This window comes from Anomaloglossus baeobatrachus, chromosome 1 (assembly GCF_048569485.1).
Source record: "Anomaloglossus baeobatrachus isolate aAnoBae1 chromosome 1, aAnoBae1.hap1, whole genome shotgun sequence".
Taxonomy (NCBI): Eukaryota; Metazoa; Chordata; class Amphibia; order Anura; family Aromobatidae; genus Anomaloglossus; species Anomaloglossus baeobatrachus.
The window spans coordinates 49,328,544-49,352,907 of record NC_134353.1 but is presented as its reverse complement, the minus strand read 5'-3'; the positions used below and the strand labels follow the sequence as shown (position 1 = coordinate 49,352,907).

General features: G+C 44.3%; 1 protein-coding gene across 1 annotated transcript in view; it reads left to right on the top strand.

The window, feature by feature from the left end:
* The window catches only part of LOC142276764 (nicotinamide N-methyltransferase-like), a 30,191-nt gene that overhangs the window by 1,482 nt on the left and 4,345 nt on the right, over nucleotides 1-24,364 (top strand). Inside the window, exon 2 of the mRNA XM_075332610.1 lies at nucleotides 3,325-3,535. Within this exon, the coding sequence (XP_075188725.1) occupies nucleotides 3,325-3,535 (211 nt within the window). The remainder of the gene's footprint in view (nucleotides 1-3,324; nucleotides 3,536-24,364) is intronic.

The following is a 24,364-nucleotide window of genomic DNA, read 5'->3' as shown; positions in this document are numbered from 1 at the left end:
CCCAAAAATATTTACTGTATTTATACAAACTTATTACAGTAATACAAAATAATGTACTGTATTCATATAAAAGTATTACCGTACACTAATACAAAGTACAGTACAATGCAGTAAAAATATAAAGCAAATTAAACTGCACGTTAGCTTACAATAGAATTGTTGGTGAGCGGGAGGGACAATATAAGTAATGTGCTGCACTGGTTATCAAGAAAGTACAATACTGTATCCACAAATGCAAATTGATAGACATACTATATAGTATATACTGTACTATACAATGGTATACAGTACATACTGTATGTACAGAAAGTTACCTCCAGAGCAGGTCAGAGCGCGGTGAAAGGACAGAACTGGAAGTGTGTGTGGTGAGTATTTGCTCTTATTGCAAAGCATTGCTCTTAAACCAAGTTACAAATTTGTAAAAAGCTTTGCTTGTCTTGCAAAACGCTCTCAAACCAAGTTACTCTTAATCCAAGGTACCACTGTACAGATATCAGATTAACCATATCAGAGATCAATAATTGAGTCTGTCACTGTAGACTGCAGCACCTGTTCTATTTTTTTACTTTGCGATTCGCACAATTCAAACATTGTTCAAATTTGCTAGGACTTTTGAATTTAATACAATGCTACTTGCATTTTATTTGCATTAAATCAATTTGAACATCTCTAGTATATCAACTTTTACCTCATTCTTGTCCTTAAAAAAATGAATAGGTTCAACACGAGGGTTGCCAACTTAACTTTATAGTTTTTATGGACAGCTGATCAAAAAATCATGTACAGACAATATTTTTAATGGACACATCGAAAAACCATAAGAAACCATCATGATTATAAGTGATAGAAGCCTACAGATCATAATCTATATATATAATTGCCTTATTCTGTCTGTCTGTCTGTGTCTTGCTCCAAAATTGTGTCACCGTGACAGTGTGGTTAAAGTGACAACTGTCGGATTAGCCGCAGGGCTCGGCCTGGCCCCGCCCCCCCCCCACGGATTGGCCGCTGTACACATGTGCAGGGAGCCAGCATACGCTGACACCTCGCCCGCTCGCCTCCGCCACACGTTGGCACACTCGGCCCCGCCCCCGGCGTACATAACCTTGCGATGTTGGGATCGTGACGGAGCCGGTGTACGCTGCTAACCATGATACACATCGCGTAACTATAGGAAGCGCTTCCCTTAGTTACCCGATGTGTATCATGGTTACCAGCGTACACCGGCTCCCGGAACACATGTGCAGGGATCCGGCATACGCTGACGCCTCGCCCGCTCAGCCCCGCCCCCGACACATGTTGCCACGCTCAGACCCGACCCCGGCGGCCCTAGCATGGGGGATGGAGCACAATGGGGGGTGTTCAGCATGGAGGATGGAGCACGATGGGGGTGTGCAGCATGGAGCACGATGGGGGGTGCGCAGCATGTGAGATGTAGCACGATGGGGGGTGCGCAGCATGGGGGATGGAGCACGATGGGGAGTGCGCGGCATGGGAGATGGAGCACGATGGGGGGTGCGCAGCATGGGGGATGGAGCACGATGGGGGTGCGCAGCATGGGGGATGGAGCACGATGGGGGGTGCGCAGCATGGGGGATGGAGCACGATGAAGGTGCGCAGCATGTTGGATGGAGCACGATGGGGGGTGCGCAGCATGTCGGATGGAGCACGATGGGGGTGCGCAGCATGGGGGATGGAGTATGATGGGGGTGCACACCTCCCCCCAAAACACACACACACACAGTCACACGCGCACCGCACAACACACCACACACACTGGGAACCACAAACACCGCCCTATACAGACACCCACACACACACACAGACAACGCTGCACACACACAACACCCAACACAGAAACACCGCGGCATACATAAATATACACACATACCGCGCAACACACACACTGCACAAAACATACCTCCCCCAAAACACACACACGCACTCTACACCCACACAAACTGTGCAACACACACAGCACCACACACAGAACGCTGCAGGCACACAGCGCTCCACAAACAACGCAACACACACAACACACATACAACACCGCTCACACACACCCACACCCAGAACATTTACAGCGCCCCACTCAAACACTTGGTAACTATACACAACAACATATATATATATATATATATATATATATATATATAACAAAAATCATACATTAACTACACAATACGTAAATTCTAGAATACCCTATGCGTTAGAATCGGGCCACCTTCTAGTTTTGATATAAAGGCATTATCTGCATTCACTGTAGAATGATGATAATTATAGTTAACCCTAGAACGCACAAGCAATTCAATCTACCATAGAAAACAAATGACCTAGCAGGCCTGCGAGGCCCCAGGTATGCGTTCTAGGGTTAAAGTAATCTATATAAGTTTTTTCAGCTTCAAAAAATTCACGGACGCCTTATATTTTTTTTAACGGACAGGGCAAAAAAGTGCCTAGATTTTTACGGACTGTCCTGGAATTTCTGGACAGCTGGCAGCCCAATTCAGCACTTGTTCTACTTCAATGAGCAAGTCTAGAAGATCTGTGGCACCTGGATTAGTTACCAAATATTAGATATACCAACCATTGGAATTTGATTAAGCCGATAGAATGATCTTCTGATATGTCTTAAATACTGTTGAGAAGTTTTAACTTTTTGCTAAGTCTATAGTCTAATCACCTACAGAATGATCAGGCACATATGATCATTGAATATATAGTTTATACAAATGTATCTCAAAAACCTTCAAAGTAACAATGAAATGAATGGCATGATCACTAGATCCTTTTTGATCTTCAAATTTCTTGCCAAAGCCAAGAGCTGATCTCAAAAACTAAGTGAAGCATTCCTATCAGAGCGCTTTTCAACTTTACATTGATGCAACTTACTCTCTCAATAATTACTGTCCAAACATACTATCATGTAGATAATCCCATAGAAAAGTGTTCTCCATCTTGTGGGTCTATGACTATTCCGAAAGACTCTTGGCATAACCTGACAGCCACAATTAAAAAGAGACTGGCCATCATGAAGAAAATGGACTGGTGTAGAAAACAGTCACAATTTTGTTGATCTTGGTCAACCATCTAACATGGTAGACCTTTTGTAATATCCTTGATAATAGTCAAAGTAAAATTGGTAAATTTGATCAGATGATGTGGATTTTTGTCTCTGTAGGGGTAACAGGATAGAATAAAAATCCAAAATAATCAATTTAGCCAAAATAAACTACGGTACCTATGATATTGATAAATGATTTTTTTTATAGAATAAAGTAGAAAATTGTGAAAAGTTTCAACTTGAATATTCTCTGTTCACAGGTTTGGTTTGTGGAAAAACCCTTATAGACTTCAGTCTTGGTCCCATTATCATGCACCTTATTTCAGTCTGTGAGTTCTTCGAAGAAATTTCAATTCTAAAAGTCAATGATGTCGCCATTAAAGAGCTTGAACTGTGGAGAAACAAAGATCCAAAGGCCCTTGACTGGACTCCAACTTTCAAACTGTTTATGGAGATAAAACAGTTAAACAGGTGGAGTATGAAGTATACTTTCCTTCTCCATTGTTTATTTTTGACAACTTTGCGACTCAACATATGAAGGACAATGAATGAATTATTGATGGTGTTCTCGAGGTTCAGAGGAATTCAACAGGATATAGGGTTCATTAGCGAGAGGCCCGAGCAAGATATCTCCTTGAACAATATTTCATTTATCATTTAGACAAAGAACAAATAGATTTTGTTGACTCCAAAATATGGAAATACAGTGACTATGTTGAGGACGAGACTCAAGCGGTCTCTCAGGATCTGACTGCTGTTCCAAATTATAATCAAAATATGTACCCCGACACACAGTAAGGTAAATGAAAAAAGACAGTACAGGTATTGTGGTATGCTTGTGCTTTTTTATTATTAAATTTTGTGGAAAATGGTTCTGTCCGACATTGCGGCTCAAACAAGAGCCTTCATCAGAGACAGGTAAGTACTGGGACATACATGGTATATAAAAAAGAAAAACAAGATGTTTTTACAATCACATCATAATATGGCATCAAAAAACAAAATCATATACCAACACATAACCTATACAGGATAGAGGAGGGGGGCGTGAAGGGGGGGGTTACCTGTGCCATCATTAAGAAGAGCTCGCATGGCAGAGAAAGCTTACCACCCTTTATCCCCAGACCTTCCTCAGTCAGCTGGCTCCCTGCGTCTCACTCCATTCCTTGTTGATTTGCTTGTTCCTGTAGGGATTTAAGAACACAAGGAGTGACAGAAATCACTGATGTGAAAGGTGTCACCGAGGTATGGTCCATATTGGTGAAAGACTCTCAACTCTAGGCCCATTCACTACTCCTTGGTCAGCTGCACCTGTGCGAGGATCTCCATACGATTCCATCAGCTCAGATCTAGACTCTCTTCAGCATACCTAGCTCATTTGACAACAGGAAAAAAATTTACAACCTACAAACACCTCTAACCATCTTACCCACTCCTGCCATACCCATCTAGAGAGGGCATTAATACATCTCTGCCTATTGTACCGATAGGAGGGGAGAGAGTGGTTCAAATTTAGACTACCTCATGATGTGTAAAACATTGCATATCCAGTGTAGAATCGACCAACATCTTATTTCATCTATGAAATAAAAAACTAAAAAAATATACATTAGATTAACCCCTTGAGGACGAAGCCAGTTTTGTACTTAATGCCCAGGCCATTTTTTGTAATTTTGACCAGTGTCACTTTATAAGGCTATAACTCTGGAACGCTTCAATGGATCCCGGTGATTCTGAGATTGTTTTTTCGTGACATATTGGGCTTCATGTTAGAGGTAAATTTAGGATGATTTTTTTTATTTTATTTGTGAAAAAATCTGAAATTTGACAAAAAAATTAAAAATTTTGCAATTTTCAAACTTTTAATTTTTATGCCCATAAACCAGAGAGTTATGTCACACAAAATAGTTCATAAATAACATTTCCCACTTGTCTACTTTAGATCAGCGCAATTTTTTAAACAAAATTTTTTGGGGTTAGGAAGTTAGAAGGTTCAAAGTTCATCAGCAATTTCCCATTTTTTCAACAAAATTTACAAAACCATTTTTTTAGGGACCACATCCCATTTGAAGTGACTTTGAGAGGCCTAGGTGACAGAAAATACCCAAAAGTGACACCATTCTAAAACCTGCATCCCTCAAGGTACTCAAAACCACATTCAAGAAGTTTATTAACCCTTCAGGTGCTTTACAGGAACTAAAGTAATGTGGAATGAAAAAAAATAAAAATTAATATTTTACCTAAAAATGTTGCTTTAGCACTAATTTTCTTACTTTTTCAAGAGGTAACACCAAAAATTGGACCTCATACTTTGTTACCCACTTTCTTATGAGCGCGCCGATACCCCACATGTGGTCAGAAACCTTTGTTTGGGTAAATGGGAGGGCTTGGAACGAAAGGAGCAATATTTGAATTTTGGAAAGCAAAGTTGGCTGAAACAGATTGCTGGCACCATGTTGCATTTACAGATCCCATAAGGTACCTAAACAGCAGGAACCCCCCTCAAGTGACCCCATTTTGGAAACTAGACCCCTTAAGGCTTCTATCGAGGGGTATAGTGAGCATTTTGGACCCACAGGTACTTCACAGATTTTGATAACGTTACGTTATCATATTGAAAATTGTCATTTTTTTCTCAAAAATGTTGCTTTAGCATCAATTCTCTCACTTTTTCAAGAAGTAATTCCAAAAATTTGACCCAAATCTTTGTTACCCACTCTTTTATGAGCGCGGTGATATCTCACATGTGGTCTGAAACCTTTGTATGGACAAATGAGAGGGCTTGGAACGAAAGGAACAATATTTGAATTTTGGAAAGGAAATTTGGCTGAAAAAGATTGTGGGCACCATGTCGCATTTGAAGGACCCCTAAGGTACGTAAACAGCAAAAAAACACAAGTGACCCCATATTGGAAACTAGGCCTCTCAAGGAATTTATCTAGATGTTTGGTGAGTATCCTGAACCCCCAGGTGATTCACAGAAATTTATAACGTTGAGCCATGAAAATAAAAAAATAAAATTTTACCACAAAATTGTTACTTCAACCAGGTAGCTTTTTTTTCACAAGGGTAACAGGAAAAAATTCACCATGAAATTTATTGTGCAATTTCTCCTGAGTTTGGTGATATCTTATATGTGTTGGAAATCAACTGTTTGGGCACACGGCAGGTCTTGGAAGGGAAGGAGGGCGGCACGGTGGCTCAGTGGGCGGCACGGTGGCTCAGTGGTTAGTAGAGTTGAGCGCGGTTCGAGGTTCTCCACTTCTAGGCTCGAGTGATTTTGGGGCCTGTTCTAGATCGAACTAGAACTTGAGCTTTTTGCAAAAGCTCGATAGTTCTAGAAACGTTCGAGAACGGTTCTAGCAGCAAAAAAACAGCTAATTCCTAGCTGGCTTTCCGCTGTAATAGTGTAAGTCACTCTGTGACTCACACTATTATGACTTTTCAGTGTATAGTGTGCGGGAACAGCGCCTTCAGATCACTGCTGTATGGATAATGGCGATCGGCATTTTTTTTTTTTCCTTGTCTTCCTTCCCTAAGCGCGCGCGTGTAGTGGGGAGGGCCAGCATGTCAGCCAATCCCAGACACACACACAGCTAAGTGGACTTTTAGCCAGAGAAGCAACGGCATGTGTGATAGGATGTCCATGTCACATGTCCCTGCATTATAAAACCGGATATTTTCCTCCAGCACGCCATCATCTGCCTTCTGCGTCCTTGGTGTCAGACATCACTGGCGCAGCTCCGTCCTAAATCCTATCGCCGATACTGCTGTATGCGCTCCATCCACAGCGCTGGACAGCTTAGGGAGAGCACTTTCTATCAGTCCTTTTAAGGGCTCGTACCGGCAGGGTCAGAGCCATAGGTGACAGGTCCTCAAAACAGAGACAGCGTCTGTGTAGCTAAGGTCAGGGATTTCGTCGCTGCATTTCCCCATTAGGAGGGAATAGAAAGGCAGGCTTCCATTCCTCTACCCAGAGCCCCACAATCCTGGCACTGTACCCTCCTGTCCTCTGCACACTCCAACTCATTATAACTAAGCCATTATACTAGCAAACACTCAGTGTACCTAGTGGCATCCTAAACGTGGCTATTGGACTTTGCTGTAGTCCCACTAGTGCAAAGATATTTGCAGCACCTCTGCCTGCATTGCACACTCCAACTCATTATAACTAAGCCATTATACTAGCAAACACTCAGTGTACCTAGTGGCATCCTAAACGTGGCTATTGGACTTTGCTATAGTCCCACTAGTGCAAAGATATTTGCAGCACCTCTGCCTGCATTGCACACTCCAACTCATTATAACTAAGCCATTATACTAGCAAACAATCAGTATACCTAGTGGCATCCTAAACGTGGCTATTGGACTTTGCTATAGTCCCACTAGTGCAAAGATATTTGCAGCACCTCTGCCTGCATTGCACATTCCAACTCATTATAACTAAGCCATTATACTAGCAAACACTCAGTATACCTAGTGGCTATCTAAACGTGGCTATTGGACTTTTGTCTAGTCCCACTAGTGCAAAGATATTTGCAGCACGTCTGCCTGCATTGCACACTCAAACTCATTGTTACTAAGCCATTATACTAGCAAACACTCAGTGTACCTAGTGGCATTCTAAACGTGGCAATTGGACTTTTGTCTAGTCCCACTAGTGCAAAGATATTTGCAGCACCTCTGCCTGCATTGCACACTCCAACTCATTATAACTAAGCCATTATACTAGCAAACACTCAGTGTACCTAGTGGCATCCTAAACGTGGCTATTGGACTTTGCTATAGTCCCACTAGTGCAAAGATATTTGCAGCACCTCTGCCTGCATTGCACATTCCAACTCATTATAACTAAGCCATTATACTAGCAAACACTCAGTATACCTAGTGGCATTCTAAACGTGGCTATTGGACTTTTGTCTAGTCCCACTAGTGCAAAGATATTTGCAGCACCTCTGCCTGCATTGCACACTCCAACTCATTGTTACTAAGCCATTATACTAGCATACCTAGTGGCATACAAGAAGTGGCTGTTGTACTCCATTAGTGCCCCACTGGTGCAAATCTATGTGCAGCACCTCTGCATGACACCCTCCTGCTCTGTTTTTAATAAGCTATAATGATAGCAAAAAATACTGCCATTTAGTGGCATCATAGAACTGGCTGTTGTATTCCATTAGTGCCCCACTGGTGCCAAGCTATTTCTAGCACCTCTGCATGACACCCTCCTTCTCTGTTTTTAATAAGCTATAATGATAGCAAAAAATACTGCCATTTAGTGGCATCATAGAACTGGCTGTTGTATTCCATTAGTGCCCCACTGGTGCCAAGCTATTTCTAGCACCTCTGCATGACACCCTACTGCTCTGTTTTTAATAAGCTATAATGATAGCAAAAAATACTGCCATTTAGTGGCATCATAGAACTGGCTGTTGTATTCCATTAGTGCCCCACTGGTGCCAAGCTATTTCTAGCACCTCTGCATGACACCCTCCTGCTCTGTTTTTAATAAGCTATAATGATAGCAAAAAATACTGCCATTTAGTGGCATCATAGAACTGGCTGTTGTATTCCATTAGTGCCCCACTGGTGCCAAGCTATTTCTAGCACCTCTGCATGACACCCTCATGCTCTGTTTTTAATAAGCTATAATGATAGCAAAAATACTGCCATTTAGTGGCATTATAGAACTGGCTGTTGTATTCCATTAGTGCCCCACTGGTGCCAAGCTATTTCTAGCACCTCTGCATGACACCCTCCTGCTCTATTTTTAATAAGCTATAATGATAGCAAAAATACTGCCATTTAGTGGCATCATAGAACTGGCTGTTGTATTCCATTAGTGCCCCACTGGTGCCAAGCTATTTCTAGCACCTCTGCATGACACCCTCCTGCTCTGTTTTTAATAAGCTATAATGATAGCAAAAAATACTGCCATTTAGTGGCATCATAGAACTGGCTGTTGTATTCCATTAGTGCCCCACTGGTGCCAAGCTATTTCTAGCACCTCTGCATGACACCCTCCTGCTCTGTTTTTAATAAGCTATAATGATAGCAAAAAATACTGCCATTTAGTGGCATTATAGAACTGGCTGTTGTATTCCACTAGTGCCCCACTGGTGCCAAGCTATTTCTAGCACCTCTGCATGACACCCTCCTGCTCTGTTTTTAATAAGCTATAATGATAGCAAAAAATACTGCCATTTAGTGGCATTATAGAACTGGCTGTTGTATTCCATTAGTGCCCCACTGGTGCCAAGCTATTTCTAGCACCTCTGCATGACACCCTCCTGCTCTATTTTTAATAAGCTATAATGATAGCAAAAAATACTGCCATTTAGTGGCATCATAGAACTGGCTGTTGTATTCCATTAGTGCCCCACTGGTGCCAAGCTATTTCTAGCACCTCTGCATGACACCCTCCTGCACATTTAGCTATGCTAATTTTATAGCAAACTCAGGGAATTCCTTGCTGCATTTGATCATTAGAAGGGATAGAAAGTGAGGCTTCTTTTACTGTCCTGGTACCCACAGAACACGGCCTCTGTACCCATCTGTCCACTTTTGCCACGCTATTTAATTTGCACAAAGAGCTGACTCTTTTTCTGCCTTCCTAAAATTGTCTGGAATACTAAGTTAGTGTTCCTTTGCTGCCAAGCAAGGTACAACACATGTGCATTCTACACTCCTTTCCATTTCTGGAATGCAATTATTAACTGCAGGTAGTCCAGGCAATCTGTGACGAAGGTGCAGGCGTGGATATAATGTAGCCTGCATCCAATGATGGTTCTCTCGATGTCTGACAGCTCAACAATACGTTCTGTTTCCACTTCCAACACAAGTGATGACCTGCCAATCACACTCCCTGTTGCGGGTTAAGGAGTGGAAGTTCAGTGTGAAAAACCATGTGTAACTGCTGTCCCCACAGTCACAGAGGATGAAGAGCACGCAGATGCACTTGATGGGGCAGGCGGTGGTTGCACAGGCACGCTAGGCCGCATTGTAGCACAGTGAAATTCACATTGTGACTTATGCGTCATTTTAAGTCGTGTACAGGGTGGGCTCCCCAGTATGCAGCAAAACCAGGCAAAAGGAAAAGGACTCTAGGCAGTTGGGTTGATAAATGATTGTTTAACTTTACCAAAACAAACAATAAGAACCATGCATACAATTAAAATAATTGAACAATCTATTCTGTTGCCTACTACCTGCTAATCCCTCTGTGTAGCAGTAATTGTGTGTTTGTGCGTGTGTGTGTGTGTGTGTGTGTGTGTGCGAACATGACTTACCAGTGGCGCATCACAAGAGCTTACAAGTTATCTACCTAAACATAGACGAAACACATGACCCCCCCTGAATACCCTTGTTAGCTGAAGCCTCACAGATATTGCAGATGATAACAGTGTGAATGCAAACCACACAGCTCTGCAACACAGTCATGGAAATCTTGAAAAGCAACAGTCAATGCAAACATGTGTTGCTGTCCCTCTATGATTTAAACTGTACGTGACAATTTGACAGTGCAGAGGCAGCAAGTCTTATTGTCTATATAGTCGGCCTACCCAGAACAGATATGTGTTTTGCTAATAAAACAAAGTGTTGCGTGCCCGCATTATTGTCTGGGCACAGCCTACCGTACCCGGGTACTGTGATGTCCAGTTGCCAGAAATACAGACTTTACGCTCCTCTCACGGTAAACAGTATAGACAGCACAGTAAGAATGTTGGTCTGTGGCACAGGATGCTGCTCACTGACGTTACAGTGCTCATCATCAAAGTACAACACAACTCCCCTCACAATTGAACGAAGTGTTTCCGCGGTGGCTCCTTGCTGTAACACACACCTTTAGCTTTTCCTTCTGTTCATAGACAGCATCTCCAAGTCCACACCCGAAGAGCAATTTTATATTGCTATAGTGACCAAAGGCAGATCCAAAAAAACAGCAGCCCCTTGTGTGTAGTCTGCAACAATGCATGCAATGAACGGCAAATAAGCATATTGCGTTGACAGTTGCTAAAGCTGAGCAATACACCTTCACGCTGTCAATTCATATCCATGTGATACTTCATGGAGGAAGTACTCAAAGGTGTGAGTTTTTGCCTTCTACTTACAGATTGTTGACAAATCTTACAGATTACATGACTTTGGTGATCCTTTGCGATGTCCAAAAATTCACAGGCTAGGAAAGGCTTACAGCCCCTGCGACCTGCATAGCCAACACGACATCTGCTCAGAGTCAAAGTTGTGGTCCAGGATTCAGTTGTTGACGTGCTTCCAGTACTTTGTCTCTGGCCAGGAAGACGAAACGTAACCTCGTCGTCAGTAGCATCCTCCTCCACCTCCTCTGCTGACCTCATCAACTGGCTGACTTTGGTTTGACAGTAAGTGTTGTCTCCAACCTCATCAATAACCGTGTGTGTTTTCATTCCCCTCGTCCTGAGTCCTCCGAGACAACCTCTTCCTGCCCTGACCGAATAGTAAAGTTGTCCTTCCAATCAGGTATCTGTGCTCCTCCCCATTGTCTCCACCAGGAGGATTTAATTTTTGGAAATGAGGGTGTAGATTAGGCACAGCACCTTCTTCATCGAGGCCTGGATCCCAGTCACAAAGCTTCAGGCTATCTGCGCAGATCATTTCCCCTGTCTCATGGAACTCGCTACCTCAACACGTTAGATTATATGCTACACATGCAAGCGTCAAACTGAATCTGAAAACTCATCTGTTCAGAAATGACTATAACCTTCAATGACACCACCACCATACGTACTTGACGCTCAACCTAAACAACTCCTACTGTCTCCTCCCAAAAATCCTTTAGAATGTAATCCCGCAAGGGCAGGGCCCTCTTCCCTCTGTACCAGTCTGTCTATAGTTACTTGTATATGTATTCTGTATGTAACCCCCTTCTCATGTACAGCACCATGGAATCAATGGTGCTCTATAAATCAATAATAATAAAAATAATAATAACTTCCTTGTCTGTACTCATTGCAGCTTTGGAGCAGACCTCTGATTCCCAGGCTATAGTGCGACTGAACAGCTATGCAAACTCAACCATCTCTGTCACCCCATACTCAGCAGGGCTGGTGGAAACTTGAGAGCTGTTAGGAAGCAAGTGCGATTGGATTGACACCACAGAGGAATGGAGTATTTGGGATCTTGAAATTGGGGTGGAGGAGAGGCCACTTTATGGAGCAATTCAGATCCATTGAAGCAGCTGCTGATTTGGCCTCATCTACATTTGTTAGCGATGGTCGTGTCCATGAAAAAAGGGATCATATCAGATTATCCATGGGAAGAAGTACACCTATTCTTTTTGATGTTATTTGTTGTTACAAAACGGTGACGCCTTAAACGCAAGCAGCCACCTGCGGTTTCAGTTGCGCCCAGGCATCAGCTGCCATTTAGGCCTGTGCCTCGGGTTGTCCAGCTGGCTGCTTTCTCCTCCACGTCTAAGTGTGGAGAGGCAGCTAGTGCGCATGCGTGTGCCGATTTACCCCAGACGCAGCCTAACTCCAGTGTTTCGCCTAGTGAGTATGCTCAGCCTGACTGTGCCATTCCTGAGGCTAAGTCTTCATTTCGGGCTACAGCGCATGCTCCCACACTTAGTGCGAAAAGCCTCTTTGCACAGGTACTTGTACTCCATGCCGGGTCTAAGTCCTGTGTTGTGCCTAGACACCATGCTAAAGCTGATAGTCTTTTTTCAGAGACTGTATTTCATGCAACTGACCATGGTCAGGCACTTACTGCATCAGAAACTAGGTCCGGTAATGAACTCTTTGGCCCTGCCCCTGATGTGGGGGGCCCATATAGACCACAGGGCATCAGGTGTCCTGACAATGTGGCCAGGCCACTCCCAAATGGCTTGCAGAGGCCCGCCCCTATGACTTGTCACCGCATTATTGATGGTCAGACGATGACTAGTGAGGTGTTTGGGTCATGACAGCCATGAGGTCATCATTGAAGTTGCGGTTCCGAATAGGACGCTAGTTATGCCACTCATGACGTATCACTCTGCTTTTGTCTCCAGGAGGTGCATTGTGGTCCACCCTGGTTTGTGGCGGACCCAGGTTATAAAAGGGGCTGGAGACAACAAGGAGGTGCGCAGTCTTCTATTATGCTCCGAAAGAGCACACCTCCATGTGCTGAACCCATTGCGGCTTTAGGCCAGAGGTAGGCAGGGATAGGGCGTCGATGCAGGCCGCCACCACAGTTGGTAACGCAGAACGGTTAAGACCAGCTCCTGTCCTACAAGTCCTGCTTGTGCAGCCCAGTGGCATTAACAGGCCTGCTGCTGCTGATGCGCCTGCTGTTCACAGGTGTGGCCCCAATGCACACGGTCAGCGTCCTGAATGGCCCCTGTGATGTTAACAGGGAGTTCCTGGGCTGGGTGGGCGTGTGGACCCTGTTACGCTAACAGGGCTCCCAGTCTCAAGATCCGAGTGGCGTCTAACTTGGTTCAGGCTACTATTAGTTTCATAGCCACACAGCTCTGTATCCTCCACCAAACCTTCCAGTTGCCAACCTCTCCTTTTCCATCTGGGAGCACGGTGGACACTGACTGCTGATGGGGATATATACCTTTCTCTTTCTTTTCTTATTTATTTACGTTATATAGCGGTAACATAGTATATACCACCTTATCCAAATCTGCCAGTCCCACCGTAACAGATGGTGTTTCTTCATCAAATGTTACTTTTGCTTAACCACCAAACCCACGGACCAAAACTTTTTTCCCCTTTCCAACACACCTGTTCCCCTTTTCACCCGCATCTGTCCTTTTTCAACTCATTTTGTATATGACCAAAAGGGCAACTCTGCAGGGACACCGTACTCAATGGCATCTCAGCACAACAGCCAGCCCTCGGTCCCTCAGATGTGGACAAGTAAAAGACCATTTCCTCCTATCCATGACAAAGCGTTGAGATTCACTCTGTGCAGCACTGGTGTTTAGTGGAAAAGCAGATCGAAGATTGCGTAACACCTTCTGAAGATACTCCTGTACACGTGCGTCCCTTTATATGGCAGGAATTATTTCGCCAAATTTTGTCTTGTACCGGGGATCTAACAGTGTGACAACCCAGTAGTTAGCATTACTTCGAATTCCTACAATCCGAGGGTCATGTTGTAGGTAGTGCAGCAAGAAGACGCTCATGTTTCTTGTGCATCCAGGAGGACCAAGTCCTTGGTGTGTTGGTGGCAGAGAGGTGAGAATCGTGCCTCTTCCTCTGCCCTCTCCCCCCAACCTCGCACAACCGAAATGTGAGCAAGCTCTCACTCATCTGCTGAGTCTTCCATGCCCATCGCAAGTTCGTCCTCCATTTCTTCATGGCTCCTGCACCTTCCTCAACAATTTTTGCTGATATTATGCGCCCTTGTTAATCCCTATCCCCCACCATAACTGCTGCCTAGGTGCCGCTTACCGTATGGACCTTGTAGATCTTATTATCCCTTCTGCATATGACTCCTCCTGTACTTCCTCAATTTCCTCTTGGACCAATACCTGACTCCGAATAATGCTTACAGTGTGCTCCATCATGTAGATGACCAGAATTGTCACGCTGAGAATGGCATTGCCAGTGCTAAACATCTTCGTCGACATTTGTAAACTGTGTAGAAGGGTGCATAGGTCCTTGATCTGACAGCACTCCAGCAGCGTGATCTGCACCACCTCTGGATCAAGTTAGCCCAGGGTATACGTCATACCGTATTTCAGCAGGGCTCTGCGGTACTGCCACACACGCTGCAACATGTGCAGATTCCAATTCCTGCGTGTCGGAACATCGCATTTCCGGCGTTTAACCGCCAGACCCTAAGACTTCCGGAGCGATGACAGTTGTTGAGCTGCTGGCTGCGAAGGATGAAAGTGAGCACACAGCAGCGTGCCCGCTGCACAAGGCCATGTAGGCCGGGATGGTATTTTAAAAATTGCTGGACAACCAGGTTCAACACGTGAGCCATACAAGGCACGTGTGTCACATTGCCCTGAAGAAGGGTCGCAGACTGGTTTGCATCATTGTCGCACCCGACCTTCCCTGACTGCTGGTTGACTGTAGACAACCATTGATGAAACTCGGTCTCACTCTCCAGAGCTAACCGTCCACAATTCCTCAGCGGTGTCTCACATTTCCCCTACATTTCAAAGTAAACATTTGACCGCCTGATGGCCTTGAGCTCTGCTGCCAGCATAGTAAGGAGGTGTGTGGGATTCCTTGGGCGCAGTTACAAGGAAGGGTGGCCTGACCACACAGGGTTTGGGCTGAGGTGGAGGACCCACACGAGGTTGAGGAGGCAGACGCAGTGGAGGAACTTGTACATACAGAGGAAGGATTGACACACAAGTCGTGGGGACGGCAAGACTTGTACAGCAAACCCTTCTCCATCTCTCACCATAGTTACCCAGTGCCCAGTCAGCAACATGTAACTCCCCTGTCCATGCTTACTGGTCCAAGTATCTGTGTTGAAATGCACCCTGTCACACACAGAGTTTCTCAAGGAATTGGTGAGGTTGTGTGCGACCTACTGTGGTAGCGCGGGCACGCCTTTCTTGGAGAAGGAGTGACGACTGGCCATCGGCTCTTGGGGCACTGCAATGGGCATAAGGTCTCGAAAATCCTCGGTCTCAAAAGGGTGTAAAGGCAGCCTTTCTGTTGCCAACAAGTTGCAGATGATGAAACTCAACCTCGTAGGCATGTCATGCCCTTCGAAAATCATGTAAAACATAGCGAGGGAACTCCAACCACAGTCTCTCTCGTTGCCACTAATTGGGCCACACACACCCCACTTGACTGGCATCAGTTGACCCAATTTTCAAGATGAAAAAGATGCTTTGCATGAAGCACTCTCAAAAATACGCGTGCCTTTCCCGTCCCCTGGCTGACCCAGGGGAAGAAAAGTCCTCTGAGAGCCATGACTTGTTCATCTTGGTTCTTTTAGAAACACAGCGAGGGGACTCCAACCACAGTCTCCCTCGTTGCCACTAATTGGGCCACACACACCCCACTTGACTGGCATCAGTTGACCCAATTTTCAAGATGAAAAAGATGCTTTGCATGAAGCACTCTCAAAAATACGCTGCCTTTCCCGTCCCCTGGCTGACCCAGGGGAAGAAAAGTCCTCTGAGAGCCATGACTTGTTCATCTTGGTTCTTTTAGAAACACAGCGAGGGGACTCCAACCACAGTCTCCCTCGTTGCCACTAATTGGGCCACACACACCCCACTTGACTGGCATCAGTTGACCCAATTTTCAAGATGAAAAAGATGCTTTGCATGAAGCACTCTCAAAAATACGCGTGCCTTTCGCCTCCCCTGGCTGACCCAGGGGAAGAAAAGTCCTCTGAGAGCCATGTCCACATTGTCAGTGGACATACACGTGTGCTTATCTGCCAGCAGACCCCCAGCAGCACTGAAGACAGGTTCCGAGAGAACGCTGGCTGCAGGACACGACAAGATCCCCAAGGCGTACGTGGCGAGCTCAGGCAATTTATCAAGATTGGAAGCCTAAAATGAGCATGGCTCAAGTTGCACAATAATGGAATCGATGTTTCCTTGCATATACTCATATATCTGTGTGTCCTCCTCTTTTTCCTTGTCCAGCTGTTTTGTTTTCGCATGAGTATATGTCCTTGTCACTTTCCCATGTGTTTGTGTTGTGTTGTGAGTTGTTTGTCACCTTTTGGACACCTTTGAGGGTGTTTTCTAGGTGTTTTTATGTGTTTGTGATTGCCTGCCATTGTTTCCTATGTGGTTCGAGTTCGGTTCGTCGAAACGTTCGACGAACCGAACTCGAACGGGACCTCCGTTGGGCGAACCGACCTCGAGCCGAACCGGGACCGGTTCGCTCATCTCTAGTGGTTAGCACTGCAGTCTTGCAGCGCTGGGGTCCTGGGTTCGAATCCCACCAAGGACACCATCTGCAAGGAGTTTGTATGTTCTCCCCGTGCTTGCGTGGGTTTCCTCCGGGTTCTCCGGTTTCCTCCCACACTCCAAAGACATTCAGATAGGGACTTTAGATTGTGAGCCCTGATGGGGACAGTGTTCCTGATGTATGTAAAGCGCTGCGGAATATGTTAGCGCTATATAAAAATAAAGATTTATTTTTTATTTTATTATTTATTTTATTTTTATTATTATATTATTATTTTTTATTATTTTATTTAATTTGACTGCAAAATTGGCTGGAATCAATAGCGGACACCATGTTGCATTAGGAGAGCCCCTGAGGTGCCTAAGCAGTGGAGGTCCCCCACAAGTGACCCCATTCTGGAAAATAGACCCCTCAAGGAGTTTATCTAGATGTTTGGTGAGTACCCTGAACCCCCAGGTGCTTCACAGAAGTTTATAATGTTGAGCTGTGAAAATAAAAAAAATACATTTTTACCACAAAATTGTTACTTCAACCACATAGCTTTTTTTTTTTTTTAACAAGAGTAAAAGGAAAAAAAGCAGCATAAAATTTATTGTTGAATTTCTCCTGAGTATGCTGATACCTTATGTGTGGTGGAAATCAATTGTTTGGGTGCACAGCAGGGCTCGGATGGGAAAAAGTGCCATTTGACTGAACATTTGGCTGGAATAATTAGCGGACGCTATGTCGCATTTGGAAAGCCCCTAAAGTGCCTAAACAGTGAAGGTCCCCACAAGTGACCCCATTCTGGAAACAAGACACCTCAAGGCTTTTATCTAGGTGTATATTGAGCATTTTGAATCCACGAATACTTCACAGAATTTGATAAGCTTAGGTTGCCATATTGAAAATTTTCATTTTTTTCACAAAAATGTTTCTTTAGCATCACATATCTCCCTTTTTCAAGAAGCAGCAACAAAACATGGACCACACAGGTTGTTATCCAATTTCATGTGAGCGCAGGGATACCCCATATGTGGCCAAAAACCTCTGTTTGGATAAATGGGAGGGCTTGGAATGGAAGGAGCACCATTTGAATTTTGGAAAAGTTGAAATAAATTGCGCGCACCATGTCACATTAGCAGGGCCTCTTGGGTGCCTATACATTAGAAACCCCCCACAAGTGACCCCATTTTGGAAATTGGACCCCTGAAGGATTTTATTCAGGAGTATAGTACGCATTTTGAATCCACAGGTACTTCACAAAAATGTTGCTGTATCAACAATATTCTCACTGGAATTCGTGACGCACATCCGGCCGCATTACCGATGCCGTTGCGTGTGACATCGATAAGCGATTTTGCATTGTTGCAAAAACGTGCAAAATCGCTAATCGGCGACACGGGGGTCCATTCTCAAATCTCGTTACTACAGCAGTAACGAGGTTGTTCCTCGTTCCTGCGGCAGCACACATCGCTGCGTGTGACACCGCTGGAACGAGGAAGCTCCCCTTACCTGCCTCCCGGCCGCTATGCGGAAGGAAGGAGGTGGGCGGGATGTTACGTCCCGCTCATCTCCGCCCCTCCGCTGCTATTGGGCGGCGGTTCAGTGACGTTTCAGTGACGTCGCTGTGACGCCGCACGGACCGCCCCCTTAGAAAGAGGCAGTTCGCCGGTCACAGCGACGTCGCCGGACAGGTAAGTACGTGTGACGGGTCCGGGCGATGTTGTGCGGCACGGGCAGCGATATGCCCGTGTCGCGCAACAGATGGGGGCGGGTACTCACACTAGCGATATCGGGACCGATATCGCAGTGTGTAAAGTAGCCTTTAGGCTATATGGCCATGATCCAGCGACACGGCATCTAGTACCCAGTGTCAGCCTTCCTGCAGAGATGTGAGTGTTGTCCACGGGAGAACGCAGCTGCCCATGCCCAGGATTTGGGATCAGGCTGCTGTGGACTTTAGTTCTATTCTACCTGCAGAGAACACTCATCTCCGCAGCATAAATTGACATGCTGAGGCTCGGGAAGCTGCACCACAGGTTGGTTTATGCTGCGGAGAAAAGAAGCACAGTGGGCATGGGATTTCTAAAAATCCTTCCACTGTGCTTCTACTGCACAACGCAGCGCTATGGATGCAGGGAAAACACTCTGCGCCCAAAATGCTGCACACCCTGATCGTGGGTGCACAGCCTAAAATGCTACAATGGATGAATGGTCAGAAAAAAAAACTGTGGAAAAAGGAAGCGCAATAGGGTCTTACCCCAATATATATAGGGTGAAGCAAAGAGCAATCCTACTCACCAAAAGGGGTTGTGAAAGTCACAACTCCTATACCAGCATGTAACTCCAAGTCCCGGCAGCGGTCCCCATAGGGCAGATAACAGAGAGTAATAGAGATGGGTTTCAAAGCCGCGCCAAGGACCACAGAGATTTGATGATTCTTTGCTGGTTTGTCCTGAGGAAGGGAGCGGTGTCTCCTGAAACGCGTTGACCTGACCTGTGCATGAAATAAAGAAACATTAATCTAAAGCTGATATGAACCTGTGGTCCTTGGCGCGGCTTTGAAACCCTTCTCTACTACTCTCTGTTACAATGGATGAATGGATAGATGTCAAATAAATATAACGTCCCACTCCCTGCATATTCTAACCTGGCGCCCTTTAGTGCCTTTCATGTGGCACTAAAGGGTGCCTAGCCTTGTATTTAGCCCAAAAAGAAAAGAAAATTAAAATAAATGACGTGGGGTCCCCCCTATTTTTGATAGCCAGCTAGGGTAAAGCAGGCAGTTGTAGCCTGCAAACCACAGCTGACAGCTTCACCTTGGCTGGTGATCAATTTGGAGGGCTCCCCAAGCTGTTTTTTTTTTGTTTTTTTTTTAATTATTTATAAATAAATATTTAAAAAAAAAACAAAAACAAACGTAGGGTCCCCCCAAATTAGATCACCAGCCAAGGTGAAGCTGACAGCTGGGGTCTGGTATCCTCAGGGTGGTTAGAGCCATGGTTATTGGACTCTTCCCAGCCTAAAAATAGCAGGCCGCAGCCGCCCCAGAAGTGGCGCATCCATTAGATGTGCCAATCCTGGCGCTTCACCCCAACTCACCGTTGCCCTGGTGCGGTGGCAAACGGGGTAATAAATGGGGTTGATATCAGATGTGTAATGTCACCTGGCATCAAGCCCAGCAATTAGTGATGTCACGGCGTCTATTTGATACCAGACATAACTAATTGACAGTAATAAAAAAAAAATTGACAAAAAAAAAAAATTATTTGAAAAAACACTCCCCAAAAACATTCCCTCTTTGACCAATTTATTGAAAAGAAATAAAAAAAAAAAAAAAAAATTGGGTCCCTGCTGTAATCCATTGTGAATGTTCCGTGGCGATTCTGGACCTTCTAGAATATGGGGGGCACGTTCAGGAAACGTATCCCCCATTTTCTAGGAGTGCAGACTCTCCATTTGAGAAGAGTGGGTGCAAAGAATTTGCACCCACCCTCCCCAGGTCACAGCTGCAGAGTGCCGAGCAGCAGCAGCCAGCGTCACTGAAGGCAAAGCAGGAAGCGGAGCTGACAGCTGCGCTCTGCACGTGTGACCGGCGTGCACTGTGAAGGAGGAGGGGGCCGCGTGGATCAGAGCTGACAGGTACGGGGGACACCGGGGAACACCGGGGTGGGAATAGGGGGTGTCCTGGCAGGGCCTGGGGAGCAGTTTTCTGTCGAATGTGTGATAGCACATGCGACAGAAACTAGAGGAACAAGGTAAATGCGGCCGGCGCGCTGCTGTGTGCGCCGGTGTGCCCGGCGCCATGTTAGATTTTCGGGAGGAAGAGGGGGGGGCACTTTGGCGGGACCGGGGGACCGGAGAGGACCGGGGGATGAGATTTATCTCCCATCTGGCATGTTTGTTTATGCCAGATGGGAGATAAATGATTTTTTACCGGCGCGGTCATTTACTGTAAGGTGATCATCGGTAAACGGTGTGTACCGGTGATCACGTGAGCGGGGACCGGAAAAACCGGCCAGAATCATGATCTCCAGGGTCTCAGCTACCCCCGGTAGCTGAGACCCCGGAAATTTTCCGACTCTGGGGGGTGCTAGACCCTTTTTTCCGACCACCGTTAAAAAGTGGCGGAAGTACCCTAATTTGTCGCCGTTAAAAGGCGTATCGGCGGTCGTTAAGGGGTTAAAAATATACATTAGATTATTCTTATAACAGTCATGCTTCATAGTAGTCTAGTAAACATACAGTCATATGAAAAAGTTTGGGCACCCCTATTAATGTTAACCTTTTTTCTTTATAATAATTTATGTTTTTGCAATAGCTATTTTAGTTTCATAGATCTAATAACTGATGGACTGAGTAATATTTTTGGATTGAAATGAGCTTTATTGTACTAACAGAAAATGGGCAATCCGCATTTAATCAAAATTTGACCGATGCAAAAGTATAGGCACCTCAACATAAAAGTGACATTAATATTTTGTAGATCCTCCTATTGCAAAAATCACAGCCTCTAGTCGCTTCCTGTAGCTTTTAATGAGTTCCTGGATGAAGGTATATTTGACCATTCCTGTTTACAAAACACTTCCAGTTCAGTTAAGTTTGATGGTCGCCGAGCATGGACAGCACGCTTCAAATCATTCCACAGATTTTCAATGATATTCAGGTCTGGGGACTGGGATGGCCATTCCAGAACATTGTATTTGTTCCCTGCATGAATGCCTGAGTAGATTTGGAGCGGTGTTTTGGATCATTGTCTTGCTGAAATATCCATCCCCTGTGCAACTTCAACTTCGTCACTGATTCTTGCACATTATTGTCAAGAATCTGCTGATACTGAGTTGAATCCATGTGATCCTCAACCTTAACAAGATTCCCGGTGCCGGCATTGGCCACACAGCCCTAAAGCATGATGGAACCTCCACCAAATTTTACTATGGGTAGCAAGTGCTTTTTTTAGAATGCCGTGTTTTTTTGCCTCCATGCATAACGCTTTTTTGTATGACCAAACAACTCAATCTTTGTTTCATCAGTCCACAGGACCTTCTTTCAAAATGTAACTGGCTTGTCCAAATATGCTTTTGCATACCTCAGGCGACTCTGTTTGTGGTGTGCTTGCAGAAACGGCTTCTTTTGCATCACTCTCCCATACAGCTTCTCCTTGTGCAACGTGCGCTGTATTGTTGACCGATGCACAGTGACACCATCTGCAGCAAGATGATGCTGCAGGTCTTTGGAGGTGGTCTGTGGATTGTCCTTGACTGTTCTCACCATTCTTCTTCTCTGCCTTTCTGATATTTTTCTTGGCCTGCCACTTCTGGGCTTAATAAGAACTGTACCTGTGTTCTTCCATTTCCTTACTATGTTCCTCACAGTGGAAACTGACAGTTTAAATCTCTGAGACAACTTTTTGTATCCTTCCCCTGAACAACTATGTTGAATAATCTTTGTTTTCAGATCATTTGAGAGTTGTTTTGAGGAGCCCATGATGCCACTCTTCATAGGAGATTCAAATAGGAGAACAACTTGCAAGTGGCCACCTTAAATACCTTTTCTCATGATTGGATACACCTGCCTATGAAGTTCAAAGCTCAATGAGGTTACAAAACCAATTTAGTGCTTCAGTAAGTCAGTAAAAAGAAGTTAGGAGTGTTCAAATCAAGAAATTGATAAGGGTGCCCATACTTTTGCACTGGTCAAATTTTGATTAAATGCGGATTGCACATTTTCTGTTAGTACAATAAACCTCATTTCAATCCAGAAATATTACTCAGTCCATCAGTTATTAGATATATGAAACTGAAATAGCTGTTGCAAAAACACAAATTGTTATAAAGATAAAAGGGTAACATTAATAGGGGTGCCCAAACTTTTTCATCTGACTGTAACTGTTGCAAGGGAAAGGACAGCTTCAAAGACTATTTAATATGCCTGCTGCGCCCTCTACTGTTGGAGAATATAATAAATAACTTCTTCCCCCCTTTTTTTGATTTTTATTTTTGTTTACCAATGTGGCAAAATTCAGAGTTTTTATGCTGGTATTCCCTAAAAGAAAAAATAAGACAGCAGGTAATAAATTAGCTACATACTAGAAACTAAAATTGGACAAACACTGAAAATAACATATATCTTAGAACAATATACATTGCTGGGGAATTTTAAAACCTTACAATAGACAACACAGTTCGTATATACTGTAGCCATAAAGAAAAGAAAACCATTCATAGTAAAAATAACTGAAACATGGTTAGATGACAGCTGTGACTGGGCGACTAACCTGCAAAAATATAAATTGTTTAGAAAGAATCATAGAAACAAAAAAGGGGATGGAGTCTGTATACAGAGTCACAAAATAAAAATATATTGTTCGAATAAATCGTCATCAAAAAACAAAAAACACAGAAACTAATTCGCATATCTCATGAAATCTAATTTTCCCTACAAAATTAATTTAATCATTCAGGTATGAGCAGGAAACTAAAAATGTGAAATCCTGAACTTAAAGGGTCAGTCGAACTCTTCTCTGTTGGGAGGAGCGACATTCCATTTTCTTTTTTGTTAGAAGCCAGAGAGAAAGGAAAAAAACTTATCTTCTTCTGATTTTAAAGACAGCTTTGAAACCTCTTACTCTCCACAATACACATCTCCACTGGATACATTATATTTTTTCCTTTATACAAATGGATATAATACCTTCTGACGTCAGTAGGATGTCTTTTAAGATTTTTAGATTAAATAACACAATACAAAGATATGTATTTACCTACCTCTATTCTATTTTATGATATAATGCTGCAGGACTTCTAAAATACCAATTGATTTTATGTGGACAGTTACCTCTTTCTATTTACCAATTCTTTAAAAGTTTCACTTATTTATCTCTGACTTACATTTTTTGGATAGCTGAGTAAGCAAGTATACTATTTTATACTTATTCAAATATGTTAGTCATATATACCAGAGAACACCCCTCCCCCCCAAAAAAGAAAGAAAAAGTTTAAAAGGGGATGGGTTGAGAGCTTTGGACAAAGAACCACCGAGAGAGGCGTGGCTAATGAGGTGTAATGCCATCAGTGGGTGTAGCAAGATGGCCGCGACAGGAAGTTCCAGGCACCTGACTTCCGGGAATACGTCCATGTTGGGACACTATGAGAGTAATGGGAGGAGCATGAGCTACTGACTGAAAAAAGGGGTGTTACCTTTAGTGGCTGTAAACCAGTTTGCATTCCAGCATACAAAGGAGGGGTTTGATTAGTACCAGATGTACTGACTCCTAAAGGAGGACAATGAGCCACTACTGGAGAAAGACATTTAGTGATTTCAGAAACAGCAACAGGCAGAGGGGGCAGGCAGGATGTAACAGGCAGTGAATGGGGTCTTTGTCCTCCAGTATACCCTCACTGGAGATCAATATGGACTACCATACACTGCGTTGCAGCCTGCCACCTGG